The 17,374-nt window shown below is 36.4% G+C and overlaps 1 protein-coding gene and 1 long non-coding RNA gene across 2 annotated transcripts; both read right to left on the bottom strand.

Annotated features, from left to right (window-relative positions):
• Positions 1-4,450: 4,450 nt before the first annotated feature.
• On the bottom strand, positions 4,451-13,413 carry LOC126693556 (uncharacterized). Its single transcript, XR_007645420.1, has 3 exons — positions 13,330-13,413; positions 4,664-4,737; positions 4,451-4,585 (listed from the first exon to the last, which is right to left on the bottom strand). It is a non-coding gene; the product is annotated as an uncharacterized LOC126693556 (long non-coding RNA).
• Positions 13,414-13,999: 586 nt separating this feature from the next.
• Positions 14,000-15,438, bottom strand: LOC126691456 (disease resistance protein RUN1-like). The gene is made up of 2 exons (XM_050386502.1): positions 14,665-15,438; positions 14,000-14,104 (listed from the first exon to the last, which is right to left on the bottom strand). The coding sequence occupies exons 1-2, from the start codon at positions 15,436-15,438 to the stop codon at positions 14,000-14,002; spliced, it is 879 nt and encodes a 292-aa protein (XP_050242459.1).
• Positions 15,439-17,374: the final 1,936 nt, after the last annotated feature.

Here is a 17,374-nt window from a genome sequence, read left to right as displayed (position 1 = left end):
AGTTATATAGAAATGACGAAAGTATATACTCCCCCTTTTTGTCACGAATAGACAAATGAATCAAGAGGAAGGTGGGAAAGAAAAGAAGATATGACAAGGGTAAAAGATGATGCATGAGGGTTGCAAGATGAATGAGAAAATGAAGCTCAAACAAAAACCAAAGACAACTTAAAACATGCTACAAAGCATAAAGAACATGACATACTAAGGATGATGGAACATGATGTAAACCTAGGCATGACATAGACACAAGAGCATGTTATGTGTGCTAAAAGGTTTAAAAAGACTTAACTGGCATGAGTGAAGTGCAAAACATGTCAAGTGTTATAGTGTGTACAGCAAGGTGCATCTAGTGTGCATGTGAGATGCATGACCAATGCATGAATAAGTACTCACGGGGCAAAGTGCATAAAACACACCACCAATGATCAAAACATGATAAACATGAATAATTATGGTGATCCCCAAAGTTTGGTACTCATCGGAGTCCAAAACAACAGTAAAATGCCATTTGGGCATTTTATCAAACACTTAGAGTACACACACTACACATGTATGTTAAACAATGCATGAACATATGAAAAACTTGCCTAAATACATGTTATTTTTGCCACAGGGGGCCAACATCCAAAGCAAGTCATCATTTAAAACAAAACCCAATAAAAAAGATTGACAAAAATAAGTTTTCCAACTCCCATTTGAGAAAATCCCAACTATGAACATAAAACCCCCAAAAACATAACCTAAGGATCAAAATCAATGAAAAGAGTTAAAGATTACCTTAGAGATGTTAATGGAATAAAAAACACTTGAATTTAGTTGGGTTTTGATGTAGAAACATTAAAACAGGGGTTTGGGAGAAGATGGGAGGTGTTTAAAACAAATATCCCACGAAATGCCCTTTAAAAAGTTGATCTGGAAATTTTCGTTGGTATCTCACTGGTTAGCTTCCCGTGAAAATTTCACTGGTATCTCGCCGGTATTTCGCTGGTAAGCTTTACTCGTGAAACAGTTGCAAAACAGTCGCGAAACTCTCTGTGTAAAGCTGAAAAACTTGAGAATTGGACCATTTAACTCCCAGCTGAGCTTACACATGAAATAGGTCACGAAAACACCCAAAAAACATGTTTTTCACACAAAAACAATTTGAAAAACTTTGAAAAATATGGGTGATAGAAATCACTTCCAAAAGCAAACAAAAAGAACAAAAATCTTTTTAGTTTGATCCACATATGGTTGAGCGCACACACATCACATTTGAACATGTACAATCACATAAATGAAATAGGTATTTATTGAACAATAAACTTGTGTATTGTGTGTGTGGATCAAGTGTGGAATAGTCCTTAGACTAGAATGAAGTTTCAATTATCAATTTAATTAAGTCATATACAACTGATACAAGATCAAGTAATCTATCTCAATTATAGAAATGAGCATATATGACCTCCCACAAGAGAATGATTACAAAATTTAGAAGCTTTTCATTTGGCTTCTGCATAATTCATGACATTTGATCCTTTTTGGATAATACATCTCTTTTTGAGATCGGTGCTTGAAATTTTTGATATTTTAACATTGTGATTTAGCCTTTAGCTTTTTGAACACCATACATTTCAATTTAAAATATCACTTTCCCGTTTTCCTAGTCAAATACTAGTATGTGCGATAGGCTTTTGCAGTTCAATATCTCTTTTCATTTGGAAATTTACATTTAGTGAGCTTTATAACAAAAACATAAAAATAAAGTGGGAAGAGATATAGGCACAAGTCTATGCAAGTATCAAGACAAACAAGACTATTGACCAATCATTCATGACAAGCTTGAAGATCTATTTACAACAATCACACATAGATTTCAAGATTTCTCCCACAAAGATATATGTGCATACATAACAAGCTAAGCTCGTAAATGCACTACGCCATTAGTACGAAGGTACTAGGCCAAATTCACATATGATATGTGCTCAAACATATATGATCAAACTTTTTCAATTTTTCACTTTTTATGTGGTTTTGGATTTTTACTCACACAAAACAAAAGCAATAAAGTATGATCAAAACAAAAACAAAACAATGCATATAAAGAGATGCATGATGCACAAGGGCATGACAATGAAGCATCTAATGCATGAAAGGTCCTACAAAGATCAAAAGAATTAGATCAAGGACCAAAAGAGCAAAAGCTCAACCATAAGAACCCTTCCTCATCCAAATGGAACTATTGTTTGGAATGAGTGTCTCATGAGAAGCGAGACGAGGGTTGGAAGAATAAGAATCGGAGATGCACATAGTCAAGGAGTTACGAGCATTAAACATTTTCTTTAACAACATGTTATTTTCACTCAAAACTGATTTACTCTTTTTAGCACAACTTCCAAAAAGCTCAAGTTTTTCTTTTCTTTTGATTATTTTAAAAGCATGAAACTTAAAGCATTGAGATCTTAGATGACCAAAGGCACCACAATGTTGACAAACAATGTGTTTAGGTCCACTAGGCCTTTTAGGAAGGGATCTAGCAACATGGTTTTGTTCCCTCTTCAACTTATGACATTGAGGTCTTATATAACCAATCACATCACAATGATGGCAAGTTGGAACAAACTTAGATCCATCCAAAGCCTTAGGTTGAGACCTAAATGGAGGCTTTGACTTAACAGCCTTTCTCTCCACCTTTTGATTTCTTTTATGTGGAGGAATGTACACCGATTTGTCCTTTGAGGTAGAACACACAATAGGCACAAAATCGGGTACCACGACATGATTGCAGCAAATATTTTCATCATTTTTAGAAATAGGTTTAGCAATCAAACACTTGGCATGCATCTTAAGAGACTCATTTTCACATTTTAGCTCATCAACAAGTTTGTTAAACAAAACAATTTTAGCATCCAAGTCCATATTCAAACATTCAAACTCTTTCAGCTTTTCGAGAGAATTTTCAGCAAGTTTCTTATATTTTTCAATCAATTTGTTGGATTCATTGAGCTTAGCAATCAAATCATCATTTTCACAAAATAACTTACTCAAATCCTTATTAAACTTCTTAGCCTTTTTCTTCAAGAGTTTGATTTTAGGAATATCAATAACACTCATAGATTCATGTAATATGGCATCATTATTATGAGGATAAACACTTATAGAGACATTTTCACAAACACATGACATGTTACAATCAACAACATCCATAGAAGCATACAAAGCATTATTCTTGGCAAAACACACAAGGAGTCAAGGATCACACTTAGGTAATGAAACCAAATCAAGTGTACCCGCTCTGATACCAATTGAAAGCTCGAAATGTGTGAAAACACAAGGGCTTGTTTAGACCCCCAATTCAAATTACGGCTTGATTGATTTTACATTAACTTAATACTAAGTGCGGAATAGTGTAAATGCAAGCAAACAAACAAGAAAGCTACTCTAATTCATATTTAAAGCAACACAGCAGTAAAATGAAATGAACAAGAGTAGGAAAGAGAGATGCAAACACAGATAACACTGAGATGTGTTGTTGAAGAGGAAAATGAAGAACTTGGCGAAAAACCTCTTCGCCGCCCTCCAAGCGAAAATCGATTCACTAGACAATCAGTTGGGATACATGGGTAAGCAAGAGACCCTCAAAGCCTAACTACCTTCTGTACCTAAGCCCTCCATGCTCCTACTCTAACAAGGCTTCTCAGAACCGTGTCTTGTCTAACTCTCCGAATCCCGCAACAAGTTCCATGTTGCATCTACGTGTTTGGGCCATTGACCTCTCAATGGTATGGAAATGGAGAGGTAGGAGATGAGGAAATTCCACAAACAAATGTGTAGAGAATTGTTGGTATAATAATTTCTAACTCTCAAGTGTTTTTGCTAGGGTTTTCTCTTAGAAGCCCTCCTTCACATTTGTGGGTAATATGTGTATATATAGTGAGGGTACAGAAAGTGTGTATCAGGCGGTACAGATTGGCAGAACAGAATGTCTCACGGGTGTCTCGCGGGAAAGCTTTACCCGTGAGATACTCGCGAAACACAGCTGTCTCCATCTGTACAGACTCTTCGCATTTCAGTCAGGTGCAAGGCACATGCTTCACTTCGTGGGAAGCTTAGTCGCGAGACACCCGCGAGAATTCTTCTGGCTTCACTTGCTTGAGTCTTCACACTCTCTCTCTCTCTAACACACAACTCTTACAATCACATGCCACAATAAATACAGGGTACACAAGATTGAATAAAATTACAATCAAATTTGGCATGGAATAAAAGCCAACAAAATACAAATTTGTAAATCACAACTTTACATTCTGCATCACGAACAGTGAATTGATCACAGTCCTCCAAAGGAAGTATTTCAATTTGGCTGGGACTACTAATGAGATTCCCAACTTTTGCATCCATGCTGTAGTATACTTATTGGACTCAGTGTCTGAAAAGTTGTTAATGAAGGAATTTATCAAATAAACCCCTTCACAATTAAATCACATTTATAGCAAAACCCCTTTCGTAAATCATTAATTGATTGACCTGAGAGTCTACACGGTCCTAATAGTATAAGATGTTGGAAAAGCAGAAGTTTCTCCAAACGTTTATAAAAGCATACCTGGACAACATAAAAATTAAAAACCAATATTGAATACAAGAGTACAAATGAGAAATTGACTCTATGGCTGTCTCATACCCATTTATACTACTCATCATCTCTATTGTCTTTGTCTCTTGCACACCAACAAAGTAACCGAAATATCCATTCTCCTGCAATTTGATTAAAGGGAGATATTAAAATAAGGACTTCGCATGATTCAGAAGAAAATGTCATGGTTCGTGATGATTTCTCTATCAGATGTGATGTTGAAAAAAGACTGCCTTTTTAAAGGCCAGTATGTGTTAAACAATATGCCCAATCGAAAATAAAATACGAAGTTTAATATTAATTTTACCCTCATTAACTAAAAGAACACTCTTTTTGATATTCCTATATAACAAGAAAAATGAATTAAAGAGGATTTACAAAGAAAAGGAAATGATTCAACAAACATTATAATTTTAATGTATAAAATCAATTTCCAAATTACGCAATCAAAAACTATTTCAATTTTCAACCAACATGCTCATGAAGCCAAACAACTCATTGTTATTCAATAAGACCTTCATTCTCTAGTGAATAGATATTTAAACAAACAGAAGTACGTTCTCAATCTATTCTTCTTCTTTTTTAAATTTATTTATTGGAAACTTGAAATTTTTATTGAATCACAAAAAGCTTTCTATAAAATTTGGGGTCTCCTTGAAAGCTCGAAATGTGTGAAAACACAAGAGTTTGTTTAGACCTCCAATTCAAATTATGGCTTGGTTGATTTTACACTAACTTAATACTAAGTGCGGAAAAGTGTAAAAGCAAGCATACAAGCAAGAGAGCTACTCTAATCCATATTTAAAGCAACACAGCAGTAAAATGAAATGAACAAGAGTAGGGAAGAGAGATGCAAACACAGATAACACTGAGATGTGTTATCAAAGAGGAAACCGAAGAACTCAGTGAAAAACCTCTCCGTCGCCCTCCAAACGGTAATCGATCCACTAGACAATCAGTTGGGATACATGGGTAAGCAAGAGACCCTCTAAGCCTTATCTACCCGCTGTACCTAAACCCTCCAAGCTCCTACTCCAACAAGGTTTCTCGGAACCATGTCTTGTCTAGCTCTCTAAATCCCGCAACAAGCTCCATGTTGCATCTGACATCCTTGGCTTCTTCCAATGCTTCCCAGCAGCACCAAAACCTCACTGGACACTCTCAAAGGGTGTGGTAAGTGTTTGGGCTATTGACCTCTCAATGGTATAGAAATGAAGAGATAGGAGATGAGGAAATCCCATAAACAACGGTGTAGAGAATTGTTGGTATATCAATTTCTAACTCTCAAGTGTTTTAGCTAGGGTTTTCTCTTAGAAGCTCTCCTTCACATTTGCGGGTAATATGGGTATATATAGTGTGGGTACAGAAAGTGTGTATCAGACAATAAAGAACTGGCAGGACATAATGTCTCGCGGGTGTCTCACGGGAAGGCCTTACCTGCGAGATACTCGCAAGACACAGCTGTCTCCATCTGTACTGACTCTTCGCATTCCAGTCATGTGCAAGGCACATGCTTTACTTCGCAGGAAGCTTAGTCGCAAGACACCCGTGAGAAGTCTTCTGGCTTCACTTGCTTGGGTCTTCACACACTCTCTCTCTAACACACAACCCTTACAATCACATCCCACAATAAATACAGGATACACAAGATTGAATATAATTACAATTAAATTTGGCACGGAATAAAAGCCAATAAAATACAAATTTGTAAATCACAACTTTAATCTCCCCCTTTGACTATTCCGTGACAAAACCCCTAACACAGACTCTAGAATTAAACGTGAGCTTGGGAATAATGACAAAACTCACTCACACCTAATATAGAAACTGTGAAGCACTTGCAGTTTATACCTATAACTTGAAACATTCACACACAAACAAAACTTTCATTAAGCTTATGACAAGTTGAACACAAGGTATGAACAAGAGCAAACATAAAGTGACCAAGTTTGTAAACATTTGATAACATGTAAACAAAAATTGATCACACAAGGGCAGTCATTAAAGAATGACTCCAATGAACATATAACAAGTAAATGTTCATCTGGACATGTACAACGAAGCAATCACTTATGATTACTTGCATGTCCAATCACACAACCAATGCAAAATACACAAAGTATATGCATCTAGGAACAATCCTACTAGGGCACAAGTGTGAAGTACTCAAGACATTTTAGCAATATCTAAAAGTACAAAGAGAATGCTACATAAGCATTGAGATAGTCACAAGCATAATGAATATAAGATTGAATAAATAAAAGCAAAGCATAAATGATACTAAACATAACTCAAAGCGCCATAAAGCAATGAGAAAACAAGCTTAAAGTAAAACAAGGTTTTCTCATAAAACAATGTCTTCTCCCCCTTGGTATATGCATCTCCCCTATGACTTTCTCCCCCTAAGAGTGTGCATATGAGTCATATAGAAATGACGATACAAACTTGTAACTTGTATACTCTTCGGTATACTCTCCCCCTTTTTGTCACAAATAGACAAATAAGATAAAAGGAAGGAGGCAAAGAAAAGAAGATATGAGCAAGGGTGAAAGATGATGCATGAGGGGTGCAAGATGAAAAAAATGCTACAAAGCATAAAGAACATGACATTCTAAGGATAATGGAACATGATGTAAACCTAGGCATAACATAGACACAAGAACATGTTAAGTGCTAAAAGGTCTAAAAAGACTTAACTAGCATGAGAGAAGTGCAAAACATGTCAAGTGTTAGAGTGTGTGCGGCAAAGGTGCATCTAGTGTGCATGTGAGATGCATGACCAATGCATGAATAAGTACTCACGGGGCAAAGTGTATAAAACACACCACTAATGATCAAAACATGATAAACATGAATAATTATGGTGATCCCCAAAGTTTGGTACTCATCGAAGTCCAAAACAGTGAGAAAATGTCATTTGGGCATTTTATCAAACACTTAGAGTGCACACACTACACATGTATGATAAACAATGCAAGAACATATGAAAATCTTGCCTTAATACATGTTATTTTTGCCACAAGGGGCCAACATCCAAAGCAAATTATCATTTAAAACAAAGCCCAATCAAAAAAAAAAATTGACAAAAAAAATAAGTTTTCCAACTCCCATTTGAGAAAATCCCAACTATGAACATAAAACCCCCCAAAAACATAATCTAAGGATCAAAATCAATGAAAAGTGTTAAAGATTACCTTAGAGATGTTAATGGAATGAAAAACACTTGAATTTAGTTGGGTTTTGAAGTAGAAACATTAAAACAGAGGTTTGGGAGAAGATAGGAGACGTTTAAAACAAATGACCCACGAAATGCACTTTAAAAAGCTGATTTGGAAATTTTCGTGGGAAGCTGACTCGCAAAAGTACTCACAAAATTTTTCGCTGGTAAGCCTTACTTGCGAGCAACTCGCGAAACAGTCGCAAAACTCTCTGTCCAAAGCTGAAAAAAACTTTAAAATTGGACCATTTAACTCCCAGTTGAGCTTACATATGAAATGGGTCATGAAAACACCCAGAAAACATGTTTTTCACACAAAAAAAACTTGAAAAACTTTGAAAAACATGGGTGATACAAATCACTTCCAAAAGCAAACAAAAAGAACAAAAATCTTTTTGGTTTGATCCACATATGGTTGAGCACACACACATCACATTTGAACGTGTACAATCACACAAATGAAATAGATATTCATTGAACATTAAACTTGTGTTTTGTGTGTGTGAATCAAGTGTGGAATAGTCCGTAGACTAGAGTGAAGCTTCAATGATCAATTCAATCAAATCATACACAACTGGTATTAAATCAAGTGGCCTATCTCAATTATAGAAATGAACATATATGACCTCCCACAAAAATGATTACAAAATCTTTGAAACTTTTCATTTGGCTTCTTTACAAATCATAACATTTGATCATTTTTTGAACAATACATCTCTTTTTGAGATTGGTGCTTGAAATTTTTTTTGATATTTCAATATTGAGAGATAGCTTTTGGCTTTTTTTTGCACCATACATTTTAATATAAAAGTCGCTTTCCCTTTTTCCTGGTCAAATATTAGTATGTGCGAGAGGCTTTTGCAGCTCAATATCTCTTTTCATTTGGAGATTTACATTTGGTGAGCTCTATAGAAAAAACATAAAAATAAAGTGGGAAGAGATATAGGCTCAAGTCTATGCAAGTATCAAGACTATCAAGACTATTGACCGATCATTCATGACAAGCTTGAAGACCTATTTACAACAATCACACATAGTTTTCAAGATTTCTCTCACAAAGATATATGTGCATACATAACAAGCTAACCTCGTAAATGCACTACGCCATTAGTACGAAGGTACTAGGCCTTCACATGTGATATGTGCTCAAAACTTATACGATCAAACTTTTTGAATTTTTCACTTTTTATGTGGTTTTGGATTTTTACACACACAAAATAAAGACATAAAAGTAAGATAAAAAAAAAAAAAAAAAAAAAACAGAACAATGCATATAAAGAGATGTAAGATGTACAAATGCATGACAATAAAGCATCTAATGCATGAAGGGTCCTACAAAGATCGAAAGAATTAGATCAAGGATCAAAAGAATTAGATCAAGGATCAAAAGAGCACAATCTCAACCATAGAAACCCTTCCTTATTCAAACGAAATGATTATTTGGAATGAGTGTCTCAAGAGAAGTGAGACGAGGGTAGGAAGAATGAGAATCGAAGATGCACATAGACAAGGAGGTAAGAGCATTAACAACTTGTTTCAACAACATACAATTTTCCCCCAAATCCGGTTTTGCTTTCATAGCACACCTTCCAAACAGCTTAAGTTTCTCTTTTCTTTTTATTCTTTTAAGAGCTTGAAACTTAGAGCAATGTGGTCTAAGATGACCAAAGGCACCACAATGGTGACAAACAATGTGTTTAGGTCTACTAGGCTTTTTAGAGAGGGATCTAGCACCATGGTTTTGTTCTTTCTTCAACATGGAGCATTGAGGTCTTATGTGACTGATCACACCGCAATGGTGGCAAGTAGGAACAAACTTAGATCCACTTAATTCCCTAGGATGGAATCTAAACAGAGGCTTAGGCTTAAGAGCCTTTCTCTCCACTTTTTGATTTCTTTTGTGTAGAGGAATGTACACCGATTTGTCCTTTGATGTAGAACACACAATAGGCACAAAATTAGGTACCACAACATGATTGCAACAAATATTTTCTTCTGTTTTAGCAACAGGTTCAGCAATCAAACACTTGGCATGCATCTTAAGAGATTCATTTTCAAATTTAAGATCATCAACAAGTTTGTTAGACAAAACAAGTTTAACATCCAAGTCCATATTCAAACATTCAAACTCTTTCAGCTTTTCAAGAGAAATTTCAGCAAGATTCTTATATTTCTCAACCAATTTGTTGGATTCATTGAGCATAACAATCAAATCATCATTTTCACAAAATAACTTGCTCAACTTCTTTTGAAACTTCTTAGCATCTTTCTTCAAGAGTTTGATGTTAGGAATATTAGCAACACCCATAGATTCATGTAACATGGCAACACAATCATGAGGATAAACACTCATAGAGGCATTTTCACAAACACATGGCATGTTACAATCAACAACATCCATAGAAGCATACAAAGCATTATCCATGGCAAAACACACAAGGGGTCAAGGATCACACTTAGGTAATGAAACCAAATCAAGTGTACCCACTCTGATACCAATTGAAAGCTCAAAATGTGTGAAAACATAAGAGCTTGTTTAGACCCCCAATTCAAATTATGGCTTGGTTGACTTTACACTAACTTAATACTAAGTGCATAAAAGCAAGCATACAAGCAAGAGAGCTACTCTAATCCATATTTAAAGCAACACAGCAATAAAATGAAATGAACAAAAGTTGGGAAGAGAGATGCAAACACAGATGACATCGAGACGTATTATCGAAGAGGAAACCGAAAAACTCGGCGAAAAACCTCTCCGCCGCCCTCCAAGCAATAATCGATCCACTAGACAATCAGTTGGGATACATGGGTAAGCAAGAGACCCTCCAAGCCTAATCTACCCATTGTACCTAAGCCCTCCAAGCTCCTACTCCAACAAGGCTTCTCGGAACTGTGTCTTGTCTAGCTCTCCGGATCCCGCAACAAGCTCCATGTTGCATCTGCCATCCTTGGCTTCTTCCAATGCTTCCCAGCAGCACCAATACCTCACTGGACATTCTCAAAGGGTGTGGTAAGTGTTTGGGCTATTGACCTCTCAATGGTATAGAAATGGAAAGGTAGGAGATGAGGAAATCCCACAAACAAAGGTGTAGAGAATTGATAGACTGGTAGAACAGAATGTCTTGTGGGTATCTTGCGGGAAGGCCTTACCCACGAGATACTCGTAAGACACAACTGTCTACATCTGTACTGACTCTTCGCATTCCAGTCATGTGCAAGGCACATGCTTCACTTCGTGAGAAGCTTAGTCACGAGACACCCGCGAGAAGTCTTCTGGCTTCACTTGCTTGAGTATTCACACACTCGCTCTCTCTAACACACAACCCTTACAATCACATCATACAATAAATACAGGTTACACAAGATTGATTATAATTACAATCAAATTTGGCACGGAATAAAAGCCAACAAAATACAAATTTGTAAATCACAACTTTACACTCCTGAACCCTAGTTAAGTAATCCTGAACATGCTAAGTGTGTTGATTGTTGAGCTAGCGAACAAGTTGGATTATTGCCATTATGCTTTGTGTTTGAGAAATCTCAGCTCATCGAAACTCTTGCATCTGCACACGAGTTCCACTGATAACATTCTGGTGTTTCAATCTTCCCAGATAAAGCATTCCAGACTAACAGAGTCCCCTTCAAAAATTACCTCTTGGATACCTATATCCCTTGCAAAGTGGTCTACGACTTCCATAGCTTTGGATTCAATTTCCAGTGCAACTAGTGGTGGTCCAAATCTTATTTGAACTGCGAGAATAACTGACTAAGCCATGCCATAAGATTCATTCTCCAAACAGGACAGGGGGCATTAATCTTCATACACATAGCTACAACAATGTTACCCATTTCATCTCAAATTAGTACACCCACCCCTGCTGTCTTTTCCTCTGTGAACACTGTACCATCCACATTTGGTTTTACACATCCCAGGTTCGGGTGGAGACCTTCACTTCTTCTGCTGTTGTTGCCATAATATTGCATTCCCTGGCTGAATAGAACTCCAATAACAATGAAGTGCCTCTAGCAATGTCAGATCCCCTCTATTTTAAGCCACTAGCCTCAATTAATTTCTATGCACCCAAATAGCCCAGTTAGTCATCATAATTAATTCAATGACATGGGCTTCGATCTTATCATCCTGAACCACTCTCCAAAACACATTAATAAAATCCTCTTCATCAGAAATCATTATGTGGCCAGGATTATAGTTGGTACATATTTCTCTAGCCATTCTGCAACAACAAAAGACATGACTAGAAGACTCTTGAGCCTTTCCACATCCCTCGCAAACCCCATTAGTAGATAAATGACACCGTAAATGATTTAGTTTTGTAGGAAGAATGTTCTTGCATAAATGTCACATGAAATTCTTAACTTTCCCAGATACAGAGATACTTCAGCTTTCCAAACTCGCTTCCACAGCTTCTTCATGTTCACCTCGTAAGAGCTCTTGCCTCTGTTAGTGGAATAGTGCATCCATAGCCACTTTATATGCACTATTCATAGTGAATTTCCTGCTGGTGGTAGCAGCCTATATCAACTTGTCCTCTGTCATATACAGGGCATAAGCAAATTCCTAAAATGTTATCATCCTTATGATCCGTGAAAGATCTTCTCACCACTTTACTCTTCTATGTTCCATCCTCCCCATTAATTAGATCACAAACCTTAGCAGCCATTGGGAGGTTTTTTCTTTTTTTTGGGGGGGGGGGGGGATTACCTTATATCTGGATGGAAATTCATTTATCATGCCACATGCTAATGCATCGCCCATTATGACACAAATTAGCATACAAAAAATCACCAATCCTAAAGTACTTTCCTCAAAGTACTTTATAGAAAAATGAGTTCAAATTTTTTTTTTTTTTTTTTTGGAGTTTCCACCCTTGCTTAGCCAACAAAGCCAAGTTAAAGGCATGTAAATCTCTAAACTCCATCCCTTTTCTCCTAAGGATCACATAACTTGTCCCAACTATGCCAAGTCATTCTCTTTTTGTCCTTTTTTTGACCCTGCCAAAAATTTCTTACAAGGTGAGTCAAGTCCTCACATAATGCCTTTGGAAGAAGGAAACAAGTTATTGTGGAAGCGGGTAAAGCCTGGGCAATTGGTTTAATGAGAATTTTCTTTCCTGCCTTAGACAATAACTTATCCATTCAACCACCAAGTTTATTGGAAACTCTCGCCTTTAGTTGTTGAAATGTATTCCTTTTGGATATACTAACAATGAAGGTAAACCCAAATATTTCTCATATTGACGTATTAGGTTTGTGTGATCTTATTTAAACATGTTTGCTTTTGGAAAGGCATAATTGTCTTTGACATTTGGAAGAATATATTTTAAACCAAACATGCATTTTATGTTTTTCTAAGTTCTCTGATAATATGACGAAAGCACAATGCATTGAAGTTAACATTTTGAAAAAATGCTAATATATGTCCCAAAATGATGACTCGTAAATTGTAATAGTAACAAGAAAGATGATGACTTACTGAAGTAAAAAATTTCCCTTTGACTAAAATCCTCAGAATCAGCCATAAATCTTCTGAGTCTATGAATCTTCTCTGGCTGTGGTTCCTCATTCTGCTAGGTCCAGCCCCATCATCCCGATCATTGCTTCGCTTATTTCTGAAACCTTCTGTAGCTGAATTGTAATGATCGTGATGGAGATCACCCAAATCCTCATAAAGCATACTGTTGTTATTGCATTGTGCCATAGTTTGATTGGGATCCTCAATGTCTTGCTTGTATAACAAATGGAACCCAACTTTCTCCACCTCATATTCTAGGGGAGATATTTCAATCTCAAATTGATGAGCTCCATTCGCATTAATTTGACTAAATGTTTCTCCCCAATTGGAGCCAGAATAGTGAGTGGACAAATACAGCAGCCAAAGGTGAGGTGATTCAACTTTACCATAATTTGTCATAAATCCAGAGTTTAGCATGGTAGGTGACTCAAATTTACCATAATTTATTGCAAAATTGGATTTTACTAGAATTGCCCCTCGAAATCCATGTACCTTAAATGCACAACTGCATTGATATGACCCGTTGGCTACAAAAACAATGCACAACGCAATTCCCATCAGCTCATCACCCATAAGAGGGCACTTGTAGTTGTATCTTCCATGTATGACCTGTCAACACTTGAAGCATCCTTCAAGGGGGACTTTTCAAAATAAACCTTGCAGGGCTAAACCCTTTTGGAATTTCACCTCCAGGAATAATAATCTCTAACATGTTTGGTAGTCTACCACTTTGTCGCTGAAAAATACAGAGCATAATGTCTATGACAAAGACAAAGAGACCAAGAGAGAGAGAGAGAGAGAAAGAGAGAACTGAAGCATGTTACTTCCACTTTGAATATTGTCAACCAATTTGAAGCAGTTGAGATACGTGAAAAGAAAATGGAAGGGACATGACCTAAAAGGATGATTTTGTAGTTCTGGCAATCTCTCCAGTGAAATACAATTGTTTGCAATTACAAATTCAATAGTTGATGGAGTATTTTCCAATGATTGAAGCCTTTTGCAACCCTCCAAATGGAGTGTTTGAAGGTTAGAGAGTTGAGAGATGCTTTTAGGAAGGGAAACAAAATTATTTCCACATAGATTTAAATGTGCTAAAGAAGACAAGTTGCCAATATCATTGGGGATTGACGAAAGATCGCAGTCACAAAGATCCAAGTATATTAAAGAATGCAGGCTTGATAAGGAAGGCAATAATAAGCCCACAACAATATGACTCGTTTGCATGGAATTAAATGAAAATAATGTTTCTTTCAATCCATGGACAAGAAGTTCTTTGAGATTTTTAAGGAGAACAATGGAGGAAGGAACTTCTTTTATAGAAGTTCCACTCAAATCAAGAAACTCCAAACCTTCTACATTCCCCAGATTCTCTAGCAAACTGTCAAATTTTAAGCATCCAGAAAGATCAAGAGAATTAAGCAACTTCAAACAACAAATGGTGCTAGGAAAACACACAAGATTTTTACAATTTTTTCGAGACAATAAAGTAAGGCTTGTCAAATGTTCAATTGATGAAGGCAACTCTTTTATAGCCATTCCACTCAAATCAAGCTTCTCCAGACCTTCAACATTCCCTAGGTTCTCTGGCAAGTTGTCAAATTTTGAGCATCCAGCAAGATCAAAAGAATTACCTATCTTCAAACTAAAAATGGTGTTAGGTAGACACACAAGATTTTTACATTTATTAATAGTTAGTAAAGTAAGACTTGTCAAATGTTCAATTGATGAAGGCAACTCTTTTATAGTTGTTCCACTCAACTTAAGCATCTTTAGACCTTTGACATTTCCTAGGTTCTTTGGCAATTTGTCAATTTTTAAGCACCAAGAAATATCAAGAGATTCAAGCGATTTCAAACTACAAATGGCGCTAGGAAGACACATAAGATCATCACAATATGCTACAAATAGTGAAGTCAGGCCAATCAAGCCTTCAACTGATGAAGGTAGTTCCTTAATACCAATGCCACCCAATTTAAGCTCTTGTAAGCATCCCATGTTTTCAACAAATTCTAGAATTTTCTCAATGTCAAAGCAACCAGAAAGTTCAAGAGTCAAGAGTGACTCCATTTCAAACTTTCTTGGAAGACAACTCAGTTTTCGGCAACATTTTAGATCAAGAAGAATAAGTTTTTTTTAAAGTCCCAATGGATGAGTGAAACTCGCATAACTATGTGCAATTTGACAAAACTAATTTCTCAAGATTTGGCCCTCCGATGAAGTCAAGGGTTATGATTAGGTTTAAGGAGCTAGTCAAATTAATGAACTTCAACTTGTCAAAATTCTAATAAAAGAAGAAAAAAAAAGTTAGAATAATTAGCTTCCTCGTGTTCGTTTATTGTGATTTAAAAGCAAAGTCGTTAACAAACTTTCCTTTATTCCTATCCAAAGTTGTTCAATTTTGCTCTGTTGTAAACAAAGTTGAACAAGCTCAACTAGCTGGAAACTTGATGGCAAAGATTTTGAAGGATATGAAATCCAATCAAGAATTCTTAAATCATTAGGAAGATGTGTGGGGACACAGTGAATGCCACAAATTCTAAGAAATTTAAGATTCTCCATCTTCAAAAAGGCCTTAGGGTTCCAACATGCCTCTTTTTCTTCATTATAAGTACTTAAAATATCCATGGGTTGAATTGCTTTTGTTCCCTAATAATCATGAAGAATTGCAAAATATATTATTAGCATAACAATTCAAATTTGAAATTTGTTGAACAAAAAGATAGGGAATGAGATCAAATTCTCTAATTAAACTCTTACCTTATTTTTTTCTAACACTTAGTCAATGTCCTTATAAACCCACAGTCTACTACACTTCCCAGGATCATCAAGACACTCTTGAAAAACTAGATTCCTACCCATTTCTTCAAGTAAATCATGCATCCACACCATACCATCATACATAATTTTCAAGAGAGATTTATCAATAAGTTCCTCCAATCAAAGAACAGGGTAACAGCCAAGAATATCTAGTTTTTCTACTACATGATCTCTTCTGATGATTGAAAAAGCATACAATATGCAAGAATATTTCCTTTTGTAGCTTTTGCAGTCCATCAAAACTTATTTGAAGTATGTAAAGTAGTAATTTACAACTATGTTTTTGTTGGCTTTATTTCGTGCCAAATTTGATTGTAATTATGTTCAATCTTTTGTACCCTATATTTATTGTGGGTTTTATTTGTAAGGGTTATGTGTGAGAGAGAGAGTGTGTGAAGACATAAGGCAAATTGAAGACTGAAGTGTTTTCGCGGGTAGCTCACGAGTAAGCATCTCATGAAGTGATGCATGTTCCCTGCACATGATTGGAATGCGAAGAGTCAGGACAGGATGGAGACAACTGGATTTCGTGAGTGTCTTGTGGGTAAGGCCTTCCTGCGAGATACCCGCAAAACATTTTGTTTTGCTAGACTATCAATTCTGATATACACTTTCTGTGCCTACACTATTTATACCCACATTACCCATAGATGTTGATGAGTGCTTTAGAGAGAAAACCCTAACCACAAACCTTAAGAGTTAGAGATTGTGATACCCACATTTCTCTACACAATTACTCGTGAATTTTCCTCAACTCCTATCTCTCCATTTCCATATCATTGAGAGATTGATAGCCCAAACACTTACCATACCCTTTCAGAGTGTTTAGTGAAGTTTTGGTGCTGCTGGGAAGCATTGGAAGAAGCTAGGCTTTGGCGGATGCAAACAGGTGGATTGCAGGATCCGGAGAGCTAGACAAGACACAGTTTCAAGAAGCCTTGTTGGAGTAGGAGCTTGGAGGGCTTAGGTGCATCGGGTAGATTAGGCTTGGAGGGTCTCTTGCTAACCCATGTATCCTAACTGATTGTCTAGTGGATCAATTACCACTTGGAAGGCGGCGGAGAGGTTTTACGTTGAGTACTTCGGTTTCCTTTTGGATAAAACATCGATGTGTTATCTTGTGTTTGCATCCTTCTTCCTTACTCTTTTAACTTTCATATTACTGCTGTGTTATATTGAATATGGC

Source organism: Quercus robur, chromosome 7 (genome assembly GCF_932294415.1).
Source record: "Quercus robur chromosome 7, dhQueRobu3.1, whole genome shotgun sequence".
Lineage (NCBI taxonomy): Eukaryota > Viridiplantae > Streptophyta > Magnoliopsida > Fagales > Fagaceae > Quercus > Quercus robur.
This window is presented reverse-complemented; position numbering and strand designations above follow the sequence as displayed.